The following is a 22,031-nucleotide window of genomic DNA, read 5'->3' on the forward strand; positions in this document are numbered from 1 at the left end:
TAGCAATACAATTCCGTTTTATCGAAGTTTGCGACAAAGTTTAAATAACTTATAAGTCAATAAAATTCGTATTTCCATACATATATTAAAAATTCAAATGTCTTTTTGTCTGTTACACTCTGATGGCTAAACCACGTAAACAATTTTTTATTTTATTTTTATAGCCTGTTTTATGTGTCCCACTGCTAGGCAAAGGCCTCCCCTTTTGTTTTAAATTTAAATTTGCCTAAACGACCCTATGTATGCTTAAATGTTCAAAACCACGCAACAGATTTTATTGGATAGATTATGTGATTCTGGAGGAAAGTTTATTATGTATTATTTATTCTGGTTGTACCCCAGTTAAGCGGAGACAAGCCACTAGAAGAATAAAAATTGTCAAAAAAAAATTTAAATTGAAGAGCGTCGCAGCCAAGTTCATGGCCATGGTAGTATTACCGTGTCATCGCGGAATCAGAACCTATAACGACCGGAGCCAAAGATTTATGCCAATCATCCTGTAATAGCCTATATTTGACCTCAAAGCTGCTTTGAGGTCAAATATAAATAGATATAAATAGGCTAAAATTTGTTTGTGCGCTACGCTCTTGGCCATAACGCTCTCAGCTAATGGCTGGACTTAGCTTTTTATCCCACTTCCACGAAACGGTGTTAGCCAACATTAGTGCCGTGTGGAATGTATAGTGAGGTGGCAATGCACCTTAGGGCGTATGCACTAATACTGCAACTGATATTTATTAATTAATATTTTTAACTGCAATAAAAATATTATTATATACATTAATACGCACTTTACCGTTTTAAAACATGTTATTACTAGTTGTTCGCCACCAACGTAGACCTCGCGAATACAATAAATTTTGATGAGATTTTACAAAATTGTGAATATTTCGAAAACGACTTAACCGATTTTGTTGCACCACGAACTTAAAAATTCCATTTGCATATCCTACATACCTTTTAAATTTCATCAATATCGGTACAATACATACATTGCCCCAAATAGAAAATAAGAAAAAAAAAATGTAAAAAAAACTTCGAAATGGCGTAAATAAAACTAAAGAAATACATATAGTGAAGTAAAATGAGGTCGCCTTCGGATTCAAACTCTAGACGCTCAAGTCAGTCAGTCATTATCTCTTTGGAAACGAACTGGACTATTCATCTTTTGTAAACACTGATGAAAATATCCGTCCATAATGTCTATGTGTATGTCATAATAGAAAATGAAATTTCTTTGTTATTTCGTTGTCACTACAAACACGAGTAAGAGCCATGAATTCCAAAGGCGCTTAGGCCATTTGTGCCAAATTTCCAAAAAATTGTCTAGACAATCAATTTTCATGTTTTTCGAACCTGCTTCCAAAATTTCACGGGAATCGGTTGAGAAATGCGACCTCTAGAGGAGAACACACAGTCATACGAAACCACTTTTAGCCAAACTGAAACTGGGAACTCGCTCGCTACGCTCGCTCGGTCATTTATATACAATTCCGGTGGCACTATAAATTTCATTTAAAATATTATAGGACGTGGACTCGGGTGATCGAGTATCCTTGGTATCAGAACCAAGGATACTCCTAAAAGTGATTTTGAAATAGTTTATATACATATTTCAACTGCATACTTCACACCGTCAAACAATTTAAATTCCCTTAACATTACATTTACAAGTAATGCCAAATTGAGCGATAAACAATTATTTACCATCAAGTAAATTTAATATAATTCGCTATCGGAACTGACAACAAATCACACTTGTTAAAAATCTCATACATTCATCGAAATAACAAATCCATAAGTTAATATAGTTTCATGCATCCTCCTAATTTAAATCTATACTCGCCAGCCCACCAAAGTCTAAATCCATCACGAAGATTTAAATTATTGGGTCTCTATTGAGCGCAGTACAAACGTTACAAATTTCTGAAGCGTTCTCTCCGTATTTGTATACGTAATGATTCCGCCACCGAAAAAAAACATAATATCTGGTTTTATTTTGTATTATTTCCTTCATCGTTCTCGCTAGTTCCTTTGGATTTAGCTCGTTAGCGTTTAAATAACTGCCGGGAGGTAGAAATCTAAAAAAAATATGAAAATTTTGTAACTAAAGGGATACATCATTTGCTGGGAGATAATGTTTTTAGTATAAAGTTCGCCATTTGTTTATATTAATTTTTACTTGGAAAATTAAAGTTTCATAAACAAATAGATAAAATATTTTAGTTACATTATCTACTTAAAACGTATGAACATTTAAAATCTTCAACATCTGATGTGGAACATATAATACGTAATTTAATTTATTGCATTTATACTATTTATTAGAATACGAACAACTGTGACAGTAGTGTACAGACACAAAAATGTAGTTACATCTCATCATCAGTTATTAAACTTTTACCTACCGAGAATAATCTGCACCACCGTAAACCACAGGGACGGCGTAATTAAGCAGTGCGGTCAGAAGTTTCTCCGTCACATAATCCCACGCGATAGAGTTCTCAAAGGACAAATAAAAATAATAGTCTGTCTTCACCAGTTCATTACATTTATTGTCTCCCATGGGGCATACCAAATTACCGCACTTCCCGTACACGTCCAGTATAAGATTTAATTTAGCTAACTCTGGTTTCAACTTATGGACATACTTTTCTCTTTGGCCATTAGTTTTACAGTGTGATACAAACCACGCAGCAGTCTTAGTTTTGCCATTCAATATAGCCTTCGTTTTCGTATCTTGAATAGGTTTCATTTCCGTAGACCAGTTCATGTCTAGTTTTGGGCCCAATTCATTGCCCTCCAAATCATATATTAGTATGTAAGACCATCGAATGTCTGAACTAAGTTTATAAGTCCACGTCCAGTTAAATAAAAAAATAAATAAATAAATATATCAGGACAAATCACACAGATTGAGCTAGCCCCAAAGTAAGTTCGAGACTTGTGTTATGGGATACTAACTCAACGATGCCTACTATATTTTATAACAAATACATATATAGATAAACATCCAAGACCCAGGCCAATCAGAAAAAGATCATTTTCCATCATGACCCGACCGGGGATCGAACCCGGGACCTCTTGGTTCAGAGGCAAGCACTTTACCACTGCGCCACCGAGGTCGTCGAAATAAGTAAAAATAAGTAATAAGTCCTCCAACAGAGAATTACAAGACATATACATTAGAACTGGTTCATTCATTGCAAATATATATTTTTGTGAGGACGTTCTATTTTGGGGTAAATGCATTAGGCCAAATTTTCTAAAGCTTATGCCATTAAACACTATAGCATCAAAGTCTTTTACATTTAATAAATATGTTCTGTTGCCAGTAACGTAACAGTTTTGATATGGGCAGTTCAATTCTGTAAACTTACTTGATCCTGTGCCCAAAACATCTAATGGATAAATTATATGAGTAGTACTCCATTGTAAACATAATATATTTTGTTATTGTTAGTGTCCAATTCTGCTGTCTGCTGCTACGTATACATTACATATAAAAATATCTTTACACAATGCGCTTAAAAATAATATAGTATATTTAAGTAAGTTTTGTTGATACATGATGTGACTGAATATACTGTATTTCTCTAATATTTAATATATTTTCTTCAAATATTAGAGTGAAAATATATATACACACATGACACTCGTTAATAAATGTTTTCGTTCAGAGACGAATGTAAAACATTCATTATAATAAATTAAAATAGCTACTATTTGCAGTTCATTAAAGAAACATGCGAAAGCAATGATCATTAAAATTATAATCGACATTACAATTTAGCCTTGAAATGTACATAAACCTCCAATATCGACGGCGCGTGGCAGATATCAACGTTATTCTATTCATGTTTATTCCAAAAACAGCGATGAAGTAGTAACAAAAGTCTGTTAAGCTTAAAACTCAATTAGTTTTATAAAAAAGCTCAAACAATACAAACGCTAGAGACTAAACCTTTTGATTATAAATGACCGCAGTCAAAAACAAAGAATTGTTGTATTGAAAAGATAATGCTCGCGAATTGCTTAATGCTCAGTCCCCTGTGCCTCCTGCTACTCAATAGTTCAAATGAGAAAGCCTTTGAAAATTTCTTTGTATTTGGAGATAAAAACTCCATATTTGCACGTTCTTTAGATGACCTTAACCAGATAAAAATATGTTACTATGCGGTACAAATTTGATATTGATAATTGATAATAGTTATGTCAATAAAACTTTACTAATATCAAAAATGCAAATTGTACACTTGGCCAATTTTGATAAAATTTTATATATCTAACATGAGGTCCAATATAGGCTTCTTCAGGCAATAACTGGTCCTAACAAGACCTAACAACTAATATTATAAATGTAAAAGTAGTTGTTTGTTAGTTTGTTCCTTCGTTCGTTCATTCATTTTTTTGGTTTCAGTTCCGTGATAATGAATTTGTTGACTTGGTTCTTCTCGACCCCTTTTAACCCCAGTTTAAACAGAATTCGTAAAAACACTGAAACACCAGTTTTATTATTTTTGTTACATAAAGCATTCGTATCATCAAATAAGAAGAAAGTTCTCTTATGTTTGTATGTTGTAATTGATAAGTCATGAATTATTATTAACTAAAACTGAAAATAAAATTCGCCACCATAATTGAAAACCAATCACACTCATTGGACAATAAAAACATCAATTGAAACAGTAAAACCTTATATTAGGTTAAAAATTCATACAATTTTTTAATCTATAGCTTTGCTCGCCAGCCCACCAAAGCCTAAATCCATCACGAAGCAATAAATTAGTGGGTGTGTTTTCATTGAGTGCTGTACAAACGTTACAAATTTCAGTAGTTTTCTCTCCGTATTTGTATACGAAATGGTTTCGCCAACGAAAAAAGGCATAATATCTAGTTTTATTTTCAATTATTTCCTTCATCATTCTCGCTAATTTCATTGGACCCAGCTTGTTTGCATCTAAATAACTACCTGGAGGTAGAAATCTGTAAAAGATGAAAATTGTTTACTATATTCAGGGAAAACCTAACCTAACTAATATTACAAATGTCAAAGTAAGTTTGTTTATTTGTTACCCCTTCACGCTCTATCTGCTCAATCAAAAGAGTGAGTGTTTCATATTATACTTTTACCTACCGAGTATAATCTGCGCCACCGTAAACCACAGGGACGGCGTAATTAAGCAGTGCGGTCAGAAGTTTCTCCGTCACATAATCCCACGCGATAGAATTCTCAAAGGACAAATAAAAATAATAGTCTGTCTTCACCAGTTCATTACATTTATTGTCTCCCATGGGGCATACCAAATTACCGCACTTCCCGTACACATCCAGTATCAGATTTAATTTGGCTAACTCTGGTTTCAACTTTTGGACATATAATTCTCTTTGGCCATGAGTTATACAGCGTGACACAAACCATGCAGCCGCCTTAGTCTTGCCATCCAATATAGCCTTAGTTTTTTTATCTCGAATAGGTTTCATCTTCGTAGGCCAGTTCATCTTTAGTTTTGGGCCCACTTCATTGCCGTGCAAGTCATATATTAGTATGTAAGACCATCGAATGTCTGAAGAAAGTTTATAAGTCCACGTCCAGTTAAATAAGTTCTCTAAAAGAGAATTACAAGACACATACATATTAACTGGTTCATTCATTGCATATATATATTTTTGTAAGGGCGATCTATGCTGGGGCAAATGCATTTGGGCAAAATTTCTAAAGCTTACGCCGCTAAACACTAAAGCATCAAAATCCGTTAAATTTAATAAATATGTTCTGTTGTCAGTAACGTAACAGTTTTGGTACGGGCAGCTCAATTCTATAAACTTACTTGATCCTATGCCCAGAGCATCTAACGGATATATTTTACTAGTTGTCCATTGTAAAATATAATATATTTTTTTATTTCCAGTGTTCAATCCTGTTGTCACATATACACCACATGTAAACATGTCTATGCGCCATGCGCTTAAAAATAAAATAGTATATTTAAGTATGTTTTGTTGGTTCATGACTTTTGGCATGATTGAAGACACTGGCTTTTTCTAATATTTTTCTTTAAATATTAGAGTGAAAATACACATACAAACGTGCACCGAGTCAGTGAACGTTTTCTTTCAGAGACGAATCTAAAACAATCATCATAATAAAGTGAAAAAGAGCTACTATTTTCAGTTCATTAAAGAAACATGCAATAGTAATGATCTTAAAATTATAATCGACAATGCGGTTTAGCCTTGGGACGTACCTACATAAACCACCAATATCGAAGGCGCGTGGCGGATAACAACGTCACTCTATTTATGTTTATTCCAGAAACAGCGATGTAGTAGTAACAAAAGTCTGTTATCGAAGTGAGTTTTATAAGAAAGCTCAAAATTTACAAATACTAGAAACTAAACCTGACTAAAAATCACCGCAGTCCTCTTGGTGTGACAGCGCAGTTCTGTTAGTAATCAAAGAAATTGTGTTAAGAGATAATGCTCATGAATTGCTCAATATGTACGAATGTAAAAAAATGTCAAATGTCTCGTTGGTATAATGCTTTTTTAATAACTTTTTTAAAATATACAAACTGTGTTTTCGGCAGCTCCATTGGACGATGAATGGTACGGAGACGTATTGTTAAAACTTATAATATTATTTGGGATATAATTATGATGACCCTCTGTTATCTACGGTTACAATTGAAATTTTTAATATAATTTTAATATATAGAACGCAGACAGACGGTTATGTATCTTGGTTTGTAAATAAATTGTGTAATTTATGAAATATGATCAGATCACAATTATTGAAAAACACAAACATCCATCGAAATAGTAAAACCTTATATTGACGTATAAACTGTTATAAATTCATACATTTTTGAAATCTATACTTATACTCGCCAACCCACCAAAACCTAAATCCATTGCGAAGATTTAAATTTGTGGGTATGTCTTTATTGAGCGCAGTACAAACGTTACAAATTTCAGAAGCGTTCTCTCCGTATTTGTATACGAAATGGTTCCGCCACCGAAAATAATCATAATATCTAGTTTTATTTTCTATTATTTCCTTCATCGTTCTCGCTAATTCTATTGGACTCAGTTGGTTTGCGTCTAAATAACTGCCTGGAGGTAGAAATCTGTAAAAGATGAAAAAAAAGGACCAGGTTGAAATATATCCAAGATACCTTCATACCAAATTTCAATTAAATCTAGAAAAAAATAGGATTACAATTTATGGGTGAACCACGTGGTGAAGGCGTTACAGTTTATGCCTAATTTTCGATGACGACGAACCATAAATATTTTTTAATAAAATACGTCCAGCTGGTTTATTAACTAAGTAACAAACAACTTCACTTTTGTATGTTTAATTCACTGCAGTCGTATAGTCCACGCGAAGATAATCGCGGGCATTAGCTAGTTATGAATAATAGGATATATCGCATTATGTAGGTATTAGACGTTCGAAGCTTTGCTTATGCCGAAATGATGGAGATGGGGCGGCAATGCTGAACGTCTTCCTTAGAGCCGTCTTTATGCACCAAAATCTTCAATTTTTCCATAAATCAAAGAAGTAGCCCACAGTGATACAATCATTAAAACATTATATAATATTTTACATACTTTTTGAATTTTACTCGTGTTAATATTTTAAGCCCTTAACATCTTCTCACATTTTATAGTGAATTCTAGTGAATTTACAAAAACAAAAATGTAGATATATTACGTTTTACTATTAAACTTTTACCTACCGAGTATAATCTGCACCACCGTAAACCACAGGGACGGCGTAATTAAGCAATGGGGTCAGAAGTTTCTCCGTCACATAATCCCACGCATTAGAATTCTCAAACGATAAATAGAAATAATAGTCTGTCTTCACCAGTTCATTACATTTATTGTCTCCCATGGGGCATACCAAATTACCGCACTTCCCGTACACATCCAGTATCAGACTTAATTTAACTAACTCTGGTTTCAACTTTCCGACATACTTTTCTCTTTGGCTGTAAGTTACACAGTGTGACACAAACCACGCAGCCGCCTTAGACTTACCATCCAATATAGCCTTCGTTTTTTTATCTCGAATAGGTTTCATCTCCGTAGGCCAGGTCATGTCTAGTTTTGGACCCACTTCATTGCCGTGCAAGTCATATATTAGAATATAAGACCATCGAATGTCTGAACTAAGTTTGTAAGTCCACGTCCAATTAAATAAGTCCTCCAACAGAGAATTACAAGACATAAACATGGGAACTGGTTCATTCATTGCAAATATATATTTTTGTGAAGGCAATCTCTGTTGAGGCAAATGACTTAGGGGAAATTTTATTGTAGTTCTGCCGCTAAATACTATAGCATCGAAATCTGTTACATTTAATAAATATTTCTTGTTGTCAGTAACGTAACAGTTTTGGTATGGGCAGTTCAATTCTTTGAACTTACTTGATCCTGTGCCCAAAGCACGCAGCGGATAATATCTACCTGTCGTCCATTGTAAAATATTATATATTTTTTTATTGCCTGTATATACTTTCGCGTATATGAAATATGTAATAAAAATATCTATAGAGAATATGCTTAAAAATAATATTGTGTATTTATATAATGTATGTGGATGCGCGACCTGAGACATGATTGATCAAGTGAAGACACTTTTTCTAATGTTCACTAATCTTTTTTCTATATTTCCATGAGAAAAGTATATAATTTGTTAACAATAAAGGTTTTATTTTAGCGATTATTCAAGACCGTTTATGCTTAACATACGATTCAAAAAAGCTATTACTTTAAGTTAATAAAAAAAGAAGTAAAAATAATTGGCAATAAAACTATAATTGCCATATATTCAATTAAGCGATTAAACCTTGGTACGTACAGTCGGAGGCAGATAAACCTGACTTCCTGTTAAAACAACTTCTCATCTGTTTTCTGAATTAGCCACAATACAACCAAAATAGATGGAAAGGCAGCAGATCTTACACCGGTGCCCCTGGAGGCAAGAACGGAGTGGACGTAGTGATCTTGGAGGAGTTTCAGGACGGTATCTTAGAGGTGAAGCGCTTCAGTGACCATCTTATGGTCGTAGTACCCAATCCATAAATGTCTAGTTATTTAAGAAAATGTCCAAATACTTTGTCACCTATGTAAGCGGAGGGTACGCTACCCAAATCGATTAACTACTGACCAGAAGACACCACATCAGCAAAGTGGCCAACTGCAAGATCATACCTGGTGAAAGTCTTACTGCACAACACCACCTCATTATCATGGACCTACGCGTGAAGCCCGATGTCAAGCCCAGAAACTCAATATGGAGCATCAGCGGCAATTACCTACTGTTTGATGCAATCTAGTTTCAGAAATCAGAATATTTATTCAAAAAACTACAATTAGATTCGAAGTGATTTTTTAAAAATATATATACTGCGTGTGTCGCGCTAAGTCGGCGCGCCCAGTCATATCCATTGAGTCACAAGAACGGTAGCTTTCAGAGCGAGATTTAGATACGCAGCAGCAAGTGTTAGAACATTGTTCTTCATCAAATTTTCATTCAACATTCAAACATCGACAACAAATTTACTATTAAAGTATAATTGAAATCACACTTGTTTCAAAAACAAAAAGTTTGAATCCACTTCGCTTGCCGCGTAGTAAACGTTATAAAAATTAATAAATAGTAAGTAGGTCGTGAAAGATTTCTTTTTTCTGCCTGCATGTTGATGTATCAAATGAATTTGCTCAATGCATCATCATATCGTGATGACACTCTTGTCGTAATGGGTAATTAATCATGTTAAATTACGCTCATTCGCGTCATCACAAATGTGGTGGCAGTGGAAGCGATTGCACAGCTTGTCTGAGCAACATAAAGCTGGGCTGCAACTATTTCTTGACTCATACAGCATGTTAGCCTAAGTTAGCAAATAAATATTTTTATCTGTCTATCCAAAGAGCGCTGTCGATGCCAAATCGAGTGGTGGCAGCTGGTCGAACCGTCGAAGTCTCAAGAGTTCGTGTCGGCAATCGTTGATATTTGAGCCGTTTTCGATAACAAAACTATTCAGAACACACGAGTATGTATATAATCTGTCCCATGTATAGTAGTTTTCATAGACCACCACTTGCTTCCAGTGATGTAAAACATCATGAGGAAGCCTGCATACTGATTGACGGTTTAAGTACACTAGTGTGTATGCGACAAATTGCCACTAGATGGTGGTAGTCTTAAGTTGGCTTAAATAAAATCTGACACCAGATTTAGCAATAACACACGTCATAAGAAAGAAGAAAGAAAACCTACCGAGCATAATCTGCACCACCGAATACCACAGGAACGGCGTAATTAAGCAATGCGGTCAGAAGTTTCTCCGTAACATAATCCCACGCATTAGAATTCTCGAAGGATAAATAGAAATAATAGTCTTTCTTCACCAGCTCACCACATTTGTTGTCCCCCATGGGGCATACCAAATTACCGCACTTTCCGTACACATCCAATATTAGATTTAGGGTGGCTAACTCTGGTTTCAATACTTCAACATAGGCTTCTCTTTGGCTGTGAGTAACACAGTGTGATACAAACCATGCAGCCGCCTTAGACTTGCCATCCAATATAGCCTTTGCTTTCATATCTCGAATAGGTTTCATCTCCGTAGGCCACTTCATGTTTAGTTTTGGACCCACTTCGTTGCCGTGCAAGTTATATATTAGTATGTAAGACCATCGAATGTCTGAAGTAAGTTTATAAGTCCACGTCCAGTTAAATAAGTTTTCCAACAGAGGATTACAAGACATAAACATGGCAACTGGTTCATTCATTGCAAATATATATTTTTGTGAAGGTAATCTCTGTTGGGGCAAATTACTTTGGCCAAATTCTATTGTATGTCTTCCGCTAAATACTATAGCATCGAAATCGGTTACATTTAATAAATATTTCTTGTTGTCAGTAACGTAACAGTTTTGGTATGGGCAGTTTAATTCTATAAACTTACTTGATCCTGTGCCCAAAGCACGCAGCGGATAATACCTACCTGTCGTCCATTGTAAAATATTATATATTTTTTTATTGTCTGTATCTGCTTTCACATATATGACATATGTAATAAAAATATCTATACACAATATGCTTAAAAATAATATTGCATATTTATATAATCTGCGGGGATGCGTAACCTGAGACATGGTTGAACGAGTGACGACACTTTTTGTAATTATTCACTAATCTTTTTTTTCTATATTTCAATGAAAAAAACATACAATTTGTATTAGATTAAGTTTTGTTTTAGCGATGGATTTAAACCTTTAATGGTAAACATAAGTTATAATAGGTATTATTATAAGATAATTAAAAGAAGAAGTAAAAATAATGGACGATAAAACTATAATTACCATTATTCACTTTAACAATTAAATTTTGGTACGTACAGTCGGGGGCAGCTATTCCTGATTTCCTAATATTAAAGACAAATTGTATGTATGATATTAAGTTATCTAATTCAGAAAATAGCTGTTTTTAATTAATCGCTAGCTTTATATATTTTATCTGTACTCGACATCATAAGTAACACCTAACTTATGTACTCGTGGTTTGGTAAAACTTTGCTAAAGAATATTATTATTTAAAGAATATTATATTGACGACCTCTTCGGCGCAGTGGTAAGGTTCTTGCCACTGAACCTAGAGGTCCTGGGTTCGATCCCCGGTCGGGTCGTGATGAAAAATGATCTTTTTCTGATTGGCTCGGGTCTTGGATGTTTGTCTATATACGTATATGTTATAAAATATAGTATCGTTGAATTAGTATCCCATAACACAAGTCTAGAACTTACTTTGGGGCTAGCTCAATCTGTGTAATTTGTCCTAATATATTACTTTTAATTTTGATTTTATATGTAAGTAATCAAGTGTTTAAAACTGAATATTCAATTATTTTATGATAAGAATTTTGCAAAGAAGTGTGAAATATAGCATAACTAGCGGCTCATCCCGGCTTCCCTCAGATAAAAATACCTAATATACACCGAAACCTTCCTCAGGAACCACACTATCTATTGGTGAAAACCGCATGAAAATCCGTGCAGTAGTTTTTGAGTTTATCGCGAACAGACGCGGCAGATGTTTTATATTATGTAAGGATTTTGAAATATTTTGTTTCAACATTGTTTTAGAGAAATACGTAGCATAAACAAACACAAAAATATTATTACTACAGGTATTAATACACAATTAATAGTTTTAAAACTCTTTATTATTACATACAATTCCAGTGGCCCTTTTTAAACTCCGTACAACATTGTAGCGCTGACTCGGGCGATCGAAACGAAAAGTTTATTCTATGAAACTGTTTGTTACAATATGCATATTTAAACTATTTTACATAGTCAAATAATTACAAAGTTCCCATAACATTACATTTGAATAAATAATGCCAACTAAACAATAAAATATGTTAAAATATAAAATAATTCGCCACTGGAACTGATAGCAAATCACAGTCCTTAAAAATCTCATACGTTCATCGATATATCAAATCCATACGTTAGGGTGTTAACTGTTGTCTCATACATCTTTTTAAACTATTTTTATACTCGCCCGCCCACCAAAACCTAAATCCATCACGAAGATTTAAATTTGTGGGTATGTTTTTATTGAGCGCAGTACAAACGTTACAAATTTCTGAAGCGTTCTCTCCGTGTTTGTATACGAAATGATTTCGCCACCGAAAGAAATCATAATATCTGGTTTTATTTTGTATTATTTCCTTCATTGTTCTCGCTAGTTCTATTGGCCTAAGATTATGTGCATCTAAATAGCTCCCCGGAGGTAAAAATCTGTAAGAGACAAAAAAAATATATAGTACAAATAAATGAAACAGCACATTAAATTATATTCATATCCGGAAATGTATCGATGTGAAGAATTTATGACATTAGAATATCCTTAGGCGATAAACAAATGTTGTAATAAAGATAATACTAGTTATGACTACAAGGGGAAATGTTGTGCTTATTTCAAAACATCCTGGTATAGCTGATAACGTATGTAAACACGATTGTTTAAATGCGATCATTTATACTACTTATATATGAAAACGGAAATAAGAATTTACAAACAGAAAAATATAGTTAAGTATTTTTTTCAGGTCATACTTTTACCTACTGAGTATAATCTGCGCCACCGTAAACCACAGGGACGGCGTAATTAAGCAGTGCGGTCAGAAGTTTCTCCGTCACATAATCCCACGCGATAGAGTTCTCGAAGGAGAAATAAAAATAATAGTCTGTTTTCACCAGTTCATTAGGGGAGACCGGGTACAAAAGTAACATTTTGTACTTTCGGCTTGGTTACTGATTGGTTTTTATAATTTGGATAAAATCGAAGTTGGCATATATAAATTTCATTTATAGTCTTTAATTAGAGTATCGAATTATCTTGTTATTACAAAATTTGTAGGACTTACAAAGGTTTTAAAAAAAAAGGTCAGTTGTTACTTTCGACCACGCTGGCAGGTCGATAGTAACAAGCTGTGGGTCGAAAGTAACAGGACGAAGTGGTTTCTAATCAATATAAAACGATATCTTTAATCAACAAATTATTTATTAGAAAAATTTGTATTAATAACACAAATAAACTTATGCCTTTTTATGCTCAAAAAATAATAGTTAATGAAAACAAAACAATATTTTAACTCCTCGTTACAAATAATTCTAGTTTTGGTATTGAGATCAATTATTAGGTAGGCTTACTAATTGTACATATTATTTCTAATCAGACCATTCATTATCAGTCTTCTATTCAGACTCGCAGTTATGGCACACATAATTTTCATCATCATTGACGCATTCAACATGTGACCACATTTTACATTCCATACATTGTGTCCATTGTTCATTTGGTCGGCTACTGCTAAAACTTTCTAGACAAACAAGACAGAAGCAATCTTCGTCATCAGATTTATTATTTTCTTTATCTTCCTTCCTTGTCTTCTTTCCTTTTCCCTTTCCTTTTGTGGATATAAATTTCCTCTTGCGTTTTTCAGTTTCGGCTTGTAAAACCGTCTTCTTGGCTTTGTTTCTTTGTTTGTACTCTTCTTCAATTGCATTTTTTTCAGGCGTGTCCGTCAATATTGCTGTCTTTCGCTTCTTACGTCCTTTATTCGTAGCAGTTCTCGGACCTGCTTGTGGCAAAGGTCGAAGATCTTTAGGAGTAAAATTAAATGATTGAGAAGAGCTGATTTGTTGTAATCCACTCGGTCCTGGAACTGGCGAGTGAGATCTTTGGTCGGAAGCTGGGGTAGTTAATGAAGAATTACCTTCAGCAAATAACGTGCCCGGTAAATCTTGAGCAGACTGTGATTTGCTCGACAAATTAATACTGTCTGTAAGCTGGTCACTCGATGTTGGAAGAACGTCTGCTGAAGTTTCTGAAGCAACTTCTTTTGTAGACGTTACATCAAAACTGGGCCATGGATCAGTTGGTGGAATTTCAATATTAATTTGTAATGGACGGTCAGTTACTGATGATGGTGCAAAGTCGACAGCAGTAAAAATATTTCTATTAAATGGGCTTATACCGGTACAGGTAAATCCGGCAATGGCATTTCTATCAGTTACAGAAAAAGGAAATGCTTCTCTAACAATCCCTGGAATGTAATGGATGGTCATTGTTTGGCCAGGATGATTTCGCATCCAGTTATCTGTAGCGGTATTTATCATTTTCTTAAATGGTCCAAATACTGCTCTGTCCAGAGGTTGAAGTTTATGTGTGCAGTGAGGTGGAAACGACAACAATACTATACCATTCATTTTGCAGAAATCTAGAGCTAGGATCGATATATGCGAAGCATGATTATCAAGCAGTAACAAACATTTTTGCTCAACCGTTGGTTTTACTTGTTTTTTGAAATGTTCTAGAAATAGCAAAAATTCTGCTTCCTGCATCCATCCACTATTATTGCCAGCTCCAGCACATCCTACAGGACCTTCTCGTATCATGTGGTCTTGGTATCGCTTTAGTGGAAATACAAAAAAAGGAGGAATGTGTCCTCCTTGAGCATTAATTGCGACCGCAACAGTTACTAATCTTCCACGTTCTGCTGAGGTTACTGCACCTACTTGCTTAATACCTTTTTGAGCTATAATCTTGCTAGGTTTCTGAACAGTGGTCACCCCCGTTTCATCCATATTCCAGATATCTTTTGGTTCAAAATTGTACCTGTCCATAACGTTACCAAGGTTATCGAAAAACTTATTTACATTGTGTTCATTAAAACTTGAGGCCCTGGACAGACTTGTTGCTTGAGGACTCCTCAAAGAAAGGCTTGGATGTCGCTTTAAAAAACCCGTCAACCATTCCTTACCTGCCATTTGAGTGTCATGCCACTTATCAGGAAATTTTTTTTTGTTTTTGTTCGCCAACTCGTATGCCAGTTTACGAACTTCACATGGAGATAATCCAAAATAAACTCCAGAGCATTCAATCAAATAGTCCTGTAAAGCTTTTTCCTCGTCAGAACTAAAAACACGGTTGACAGAACGGTAGCCAACAACTGCATTAGTATTCCCTGCCTTAACTTTTTTTATGTATCTGTATAACGTTACATGGCAAACGTTATATTTTCTTGCTAAGGCTCTTATTTTTGTGCCTTCCTTGCAATGCTCTTCAGCTGCTTTTCGGTAAACTTCCATATCAGTAGTTCCTCGTGAGGTGTTTCTGATGCGATGTCGCGGCATTCTGTGAAAATAATTGTATGCATTAAAATATTATTCTCAGTTAATCAGAGGGGGGACAAAAGTAACATGTTACTTTCGTACTCATAGGCCTATGTTACTTTTGTACCCAATCACATTTTTGTCGAAACTTGAAACATAACCTTCGAACGCAACGGGCTAGACAAAAACGAATTATAACACTGTACAATCAATTTGATCAAGAATCACAATGTAAATCATCAGAATATTATCACTATTTTATACTACGTAAACATTAAACAAGTAAATGCAAAAAAACTTACTTTTCATTCGTAAAATCACGTAGCGTCCTCTAACACAACATCACTGCGCGTGGCGCTCGCGGCGACTGAATACAGTTGAGGGGGGTACGAGGGGCTATCACCTGACGGCAGCGAAGCGGCGTTGCGATTATTAGACAAACCTATAGCGCATTTGTTACTTTTGACCCGCCGTTACTTTTATACCCGGTCTCCCCTACATTTTTTGTCTCTCTTAAGGCATACCAAATTACCACATGCTCCGTACACATCCAGTATCAGATTTAGTCTTGCTAACTCTGGTTTCAATATTTTAACATACTTTTCTCTTCGGCTATCAGTTACACAGTGTGACACAAACCATGCAGCCGCTTTAGATTTGCCATCCAATATAGCCTTCGTTTTTTTATCTCGAATAGGTTTCATCTCCGTAGGCCAGGTCATGTCTAGTTTTGGGCCCACTTCATTGCCGTGCAAGTCATATATTAGTATGTAAGACCATCGAATGTCTGAACTAAGTTTATAAGTCCACGTCCAGTTAAAGAAGTTTTCCAACAGAGGATTACAAGTCAGAAAATAGGAAACTGGTTCATTCATTGCAAATATATACTTTTGTGAGGGCGACCTCTGTTGGGGCAAAAAACTTAGAGTATATTTTCTTGTGTGTATGCCGCTAAATATTATAGCATCGAAATCTGTTACATTTAATAAAAAATTTCTATTTTCAGTGACGTAGCAGTTTTGATATGGGCAGTTCATTTCTATAAATTTACTGGATCCTGTGCCCAAAAGATGCAATGGATTATAACTACTTATCACTTTCCATCGTAAAATATAATATATTTTTTTATTGCCAGTATCTGCTTTCATATATAAGTATATATAATATGTAGCAAAAATATCTATGCACAATATGCTTAAAAATAAAGTTGTATATTTATGTAATCTATGCTGATGCGCGACCTGACACATTATTGAACTAACAATTACACTTTTTCTTATATTAAATAATCTTTTTTCTATAATTCACTGATAATTTGTTATATGTTTGATAAATGTTATAATTTGTAGTTGATAAAAGTTTTGTTGTACTGATGAATCTTAACCGTTTATGGTATTAACATACGTGTACAAAATACATTATTCTAAGTTAATTAAAAGATAAATTGTTTCAATGTTTCAAACTTTGGTACGTACTTGGTATAAACAACAGGTATTTCTGCAAGATATTCATGTTTTTATATATGTTTATTGCTGCAACGGCGATAAAGCGGTAATAAAAGTCAGTTATATAGAAGTTTGAAATAAAATAAATACATATGTTACTGTAAAAGTCCGTATACAGGTAAATCTTTGGTTTTTTCAGAAAATCTTAGGATTTACCGGTATGGGTTGGTGGTAAATGGTAATGGAAAAACTATATATAAATAAGGGTTTATTTACATATTGAGTTTCTTTCATAATTTCGACATAACTGTTCGTCCGTCGATCGACCTCTAGAAAACTTTAATAGCTGTAGAAAACAAATTTTAAATAAAAAGTTATTTTTTTTACATACACCTCTCTTTTTATTTATTTGTTTGTTTGTTACCTCTTCAGGCTATTTCTACTCAACCAATCTTATTGAAATTTTGTATACTTGTAGTTTTAAGTACATCCTTACCTTACCTATAGGTACCTTTTGTCCCGGAAAATTAAAGCACAGTGAAGTCGCGGTAAAAAGCTAGTCTTGTAACAAAGTTTATACTAGTTATGACTAGAAGGGGAAATATTTTGCTTATTTCGAAACATTTATACTACTTATGAGTATAATGAATTTACAGACAAAAAATTATAGTAAAGTATTTTTTCAGGTCATTCTTTTACCTACCGAGTATAATCTGCGCCACCGTAAACCACAGGGACGGCGTAATTAAGCAGTGCGGTCAGAAGTTTCTCCGTCACATAATCCCGCGTGATAGAGTTCTCGAAGGAGAAATAAAAATAATAGTCTGCCTTCACCAGTTCATTACATTTATTGTCTCCCACAGGACATGATAAATTACCGCAATCTCCGTACACATCCAGTATCAGATTTAAACTTGCTAACTCTGGTTTCAATACTTTAACATACTTTTCTCTTCGGCCAAAAGTATCACAGTGTGATACAAACCATGCAGCCGCCTTGGACTTGCCATCCAATATAGCCTTCGTTTTTTTATCTTTAATAGGTGTCATCTCCGTAGGCCAGGTCATGTTTTGTTTTGGGCCCACTTCATTGCCGTGCAAGTCATATATTAGTACGTAGGACCATCGAATGTCTGAACTAAGTTTATGAGTCCACGTCCAGTTAAAGAAGTTCTCCAACAGAGGATTACAAGTCAGAAACATGGGGACTGGTTCATTCAGTGCAAATATATACTTTTGTGAGGGCGATCTCTGTTGAGGCAAATAACTTAGAGTATATTTTCTTGAGCTTCTACCGCTAAATATTATAGCATCGAAATCTGTTATCTTTAATAAAAAATTCTTGTTGTCAGTAACGTAACAGTTTTGATATGGGCAGTTCATTTCTATAAACTTACTTGATCCTGTGCCCAAAAAACGCAATGGATTATAAATACCTATCATCTTCCATCGTAAAATATAATATGTTTTTTTATTGCCAGTATCTCCTCTCATATAAATGTAATATGTAATTAAAATATCTATGCACAATATGCTTAAAAATAAAGTTGTATATTTATGTAATCTATGCTGATGCGCGACCTGACACATTATTGAACTAACAATTACACTTTTTCTTGTATTCAATAATCTTTTTTCTATAATTCAATTCAAAAAAGTTGATAAAGGTTTTTTTTTACATACTAATTAATCTTAATCGTTTATGTGAGTAACATACGTTAAAAATATACATTACATATTAAAATATAAATTGTTTCAATGTGTCAAACATTGGTACGTACATAAACAACAGTAGTACATATTTCTGCAAGATATTCATGTTTCTGTACATGTTATTGCTGCAACGGCGATAAAGCAGTAATAAAAGCCAGTTTTATAGAAATTTGAAATAAAATAAATATATACACGGTAATTTTTAATAGGTACAGTAATTCACAAATTTCTGCATTTTGAATTATGAAACTAATTTGATTTCCAATGAAATCTATGTCAAATAAAGACATGTCTACGACTTCTTGAAATTGTATGCCGCTGCAACTCCGCTGGTATTACAGTTGTTTTTAGCCAGCGGTGATCATTTGGGTGTACGAACATAGGTGCCTGCTCGTTTATCGTCCTATTTCTTAAGAAAACCACTAATATTCATTCTTCATTCTCTGTAAAGGAAGAATTTCAAATTATAAAACGTGTTTGAGCCTGTCTCCATTGCTCCGTCTTCCTCTGTTACTTCGACTCAGCACCGTGTATTTTCCCTCCGACGTTTTGCATATACATTATTAGTAATATTGTAACAACAAAACTACATTCAAACGCCCTTTAGTACTTCCATATGTTCAGATTAATGTTTAAGTTCTTTGTTCGGCCATGAATAAGTTTAACTTAAAACACATTTTTCACATTTGCTAATATTAAAATGTAAAAGGTAAAACATAATAAGGATTATGAGATAAAAACAAACCGTTTGGAAAACATCTGTAGCTATATTCGCCAGTCCACCACTTTCTGAATCCACCGCGAAGATTTGAATTAGTAGGTTTGTTATCATTCAGCGCGATACAAATGTTACAAATTTCAGAATCTCTCTCTCCTCGTTCGTATCTGTAATGGTTTCGCCAGCGGAAAAAATTGTGGAATCTGGTTTTGTTTCCAATTATATCCTTCATGGTCCTCGCTAGCTGCCCCGGGCCAAGCTCACGCGCGTTTAGATAGCTGCCTGGAGGGAGAAACCTGCAACAGGTGAAATGCTTGTCGATTTCACTAATAAGCTAACCAAATATCATGGTATTTTTTTAATTTACTACATTAGAATTTGGGCGTTTAGTGTGTTTGAAAAGTGCGTTACAATGTTGTGTGGTCAGTCTTCTGGCAAAATCTGCAACTTTATTTACCTAGAATAATTTGCACCGCCGTAAACCACAGGAATGGCGTAATTATTCAGTGCAATCAGAAGTTTCTCCGTCACATAGTCCGTCGCGATAGAGTTCTCAAAAGATAAGTAGAAATAATAGTCTCTTTTAACCAATTCATTACACGCTTTTTGATTTTTCTTCGGGCATTCCAAATCACCGCACCTTCCGTACACGTCCAACGTTAGATCCAATTCTGTTAACTCTGGTTTCAACATATCGACAAACTTTTCTCTTTTCCCTGAACTTCCACATCGTGATACAAACCATGCAGCCGCTTTGGATTTGCCATCCAATATAGCCTTAACTTTTTTATCTCGAATTGGCTTCATATTTTCAAGCCAGACCATTTCCATTTCTGGGCCCATTTCATAGCCGTCCAAGTCATATATTTTTATATAAGACCATCGAATGTCTGAAGTAAGTTTATAAGTCCACGTCCAGTCAAATAAGTTCTCCAAGATTTTATCGCAATAAATAAACATAGCAACCGGTTCCGTCATTGCAAAAACAAACTTTTGTGAGAGCGATCTTTTTCGGGGCAAATAATCCTTTTTCGACGTTAAGTCGCACTTGCCATTAAACACTATTGCATCGAAATCTTCAGTATCACTTAAAAAAGTCTTGTTGTGAGTAACGTAACAGTTTTGATATGGGCAGTTCAATTCAATAAACTTACTTGATCCTATGCCCATGTAACGGAGCGGTGGCGTTAGATTTGAAGTCCATTGTAAAATATAATAAGTTTTTTGATAGTCGTTAAAGTTTGCGTTCACATATACGTATGTAAAAATACAATAGACACACAATAAACTTAAAAATATGGTTGAATAATTATATAAGTTATGATGATATACGACCCATTGCTGTGACATTATGAAATGACTACTAAGATAAATTTTGTTTAAATAACTAAGTTTAATTGAAAATATTTACACTGGTTCTAATGTTCAATACATTTTGTTTTGAAAATACAGTTACAATACATGTATACAAATACATGTACAGTTGTTTAATATTAAGTTAAAAATAATCAATTAATACTGATATAGTTTCATGATTTTAAAACATGCATTTTCGAGTTTACCAACTACCCAACTTCCAAATAGAATACATATAGCTATATCCCGACTAATTTAAAATGACCTTGAAGCTACTCTAATGATAATATGCACGTTCGTACTTGATTTCGCGATATTTCATTACACAAAATTGGCGGAATCCCGTTTAGATTATAAACAACTCCGAACTACAGGAGTGGGGAATCTGAACAGCGGCTAACCTTCATACAATTACAGTTCCGAGTGTTTTCACGAATCCCGCCAATCCGCAATCGACGCGTGTGGTGGGTCATGGCCCAAACTCCTTATCCATCCGTAAGGAAGGCCAGTGCCCCAGCAGTGGGTACGTTTAAATGGGTGTTCATGATGAAGTGACACTAATATGCGAAGATTGCAAGAGGAGCGAAGTGGAAGTCCAACTTTCGATATGAAATTTATTTCAGATAGAAATAAGAAGAGTCAATAAGGTTGTTATCTGTATGTCTATCTGTACAATGTATGTATTGGATTCTATGGTTCTGAAAGAATAGGATGTTATTGCTATAACATTAAGGGAGTCATTATGAAATATCCACAATATTATTGCGATGATTAAGTAATTTAATGAATTTGATCTGTACCCAATCGATTCCATTTTGTCATATTAGTAGAATTGATCCCAAACATCGCAACCGAAATCCAGTGTAAATCTTACAAAATTAAATTATAAAATTTGTAATGTAGTATATTGTTAATAAAATCTACATTTTTTAACGCTTTTTAGGTGATATAATCAAAGTCCCATATCTATCATATAATAATAACTTGGCATTCATCAATGTTACGAAAAAGTTGATTGTTTTCACCTTGAGCTTTATATAAATTATAAGTCAGTGGTTTTCATAAAAATCTATCAGGAAGGCAAGATC

At 34.3% G+C, this 22,031-nt stretch overlaps 4 protein-coding genes across 9 annotated transcripts; all 4 read right to left on the reverse strand.

Moving 5' to 3' along the window:
- Positions 1-1,723: 1,723 nt before the first annotated feature.
- Positions 1,724-2,884, reverse strand: LOC128676073 (alpha-(1,3)-fucosyltransferase C-like; the record flags this gene model as incomplete). The annotated part of the gene is made up of 2 exons (XM_053756013.2): positions 1,724-2,081; positions 2,409-2,884. Coding segments are annotated over 2 exons (678 nt in total), but the record flags the coding sequence as incomplete, so codon positions are not given.
- Positions 2,885-12,235: 9,351 nt separating this feature from the next.
- On the reverse strand, positions 12,236-18,923 carry LOC128675912 (alpha-(1,3)-fucosyltransferase C-like). Of its 6 annotated transcripts, none has more exons than XM_053755673.2 (5): positions 17,860-17,990; positions 17,187-17,243; positions 16,208-16,616; positions 13,160-13,298; positions 12,236-12,831 (listed from the first exon to the last, which is right to left on the reverse strand). In XM_053755673.2, exons 3-5 carry the CDS (start codon positions 16,584-16,586, stop codon positions 12,540-12,542), a joined length of 810 nt encoding a protein of 269 aa, XP_053611648.1. In that variant the 5' UTR covers positions 16,587-16,616; positions 17,187-17,243; positions 17,860-17,990; the 3' UTR covers positions 12,236-12,539. The 6 variants fall into 6 exon arrangements, with proteins under 6 accessions (XP_053611648.1, XP_053611649.1, XP_053611640.1 ...); XM_053755674.2 differs by having other exon boundaries at positions 17,175-17,243; XM_053755665.2 differs by lacking the exons at positions 17,187-17,243; positions 17,860-17,990 and having other exon boundaries at positions 16,208-17,156.
- LOC128675910 (uncharacterized) lies at positions 13,592-16,082 on the reverse strand. The gene is made up of 2 exons (XM_053755664.1): positions 16,014-16,082; positions 13,592-15,733 (listed from the first exon to the last, which is right to left on the reverse strand). Exon 2 carries the CDS (start codon positions 15,730-15,732, stop codon positions 13,792-13,794), a length of 1,941 nt encoding a protein of 646 aa, XP_053611639.1. The 5' UTR covers position 15,733; positions 16,014-16,082; the 3' UTR covers positions 13,592-13,791.
- Positions 18,924-19,038: 115 nt separating the features above from the next.
- LOC128675913 (alpha-(1,3)-fucosyltransferase C-like) lies at positions 19,039-21,368 on the reverse strand. The gene is made up of 3 exons (XM_053755676.2): positions 20,045-21,368; positions 19,615-19,883; positions 19,039-19,312 (listed from the first exon to the last, which is right to left on the reverse strand). Exons 1-3 carry the CDS (start codon positions 20,935-20,937, stop codon positions 19,299-19,301), a joined length of 1,176 nt encoding a protein of 391 aa, XP_053611651.1. The 5' UTR covers positions 20,938-21,368; the 3' UTR covers positions 19,039-19,298.
- Between the last annotated feature and the right edge of the window lie 663 nt (positions 21,369-22,031).

This window comes from Plodia interpunctella, chromosome 15 (assembly GCF_027563975.2).
Source record: "Plodia interpunctella isolate USDA-ARS_2022_Savannah chromosome 15, ilPloInte3.2, whole genome shotgun sequence".
Lineage (NCBI taxonomy): Eukaryota > Metazoa > Arthropoda > Insecta > Lepidoptera > Pyralidae > Plodia > Plodia interpunctella.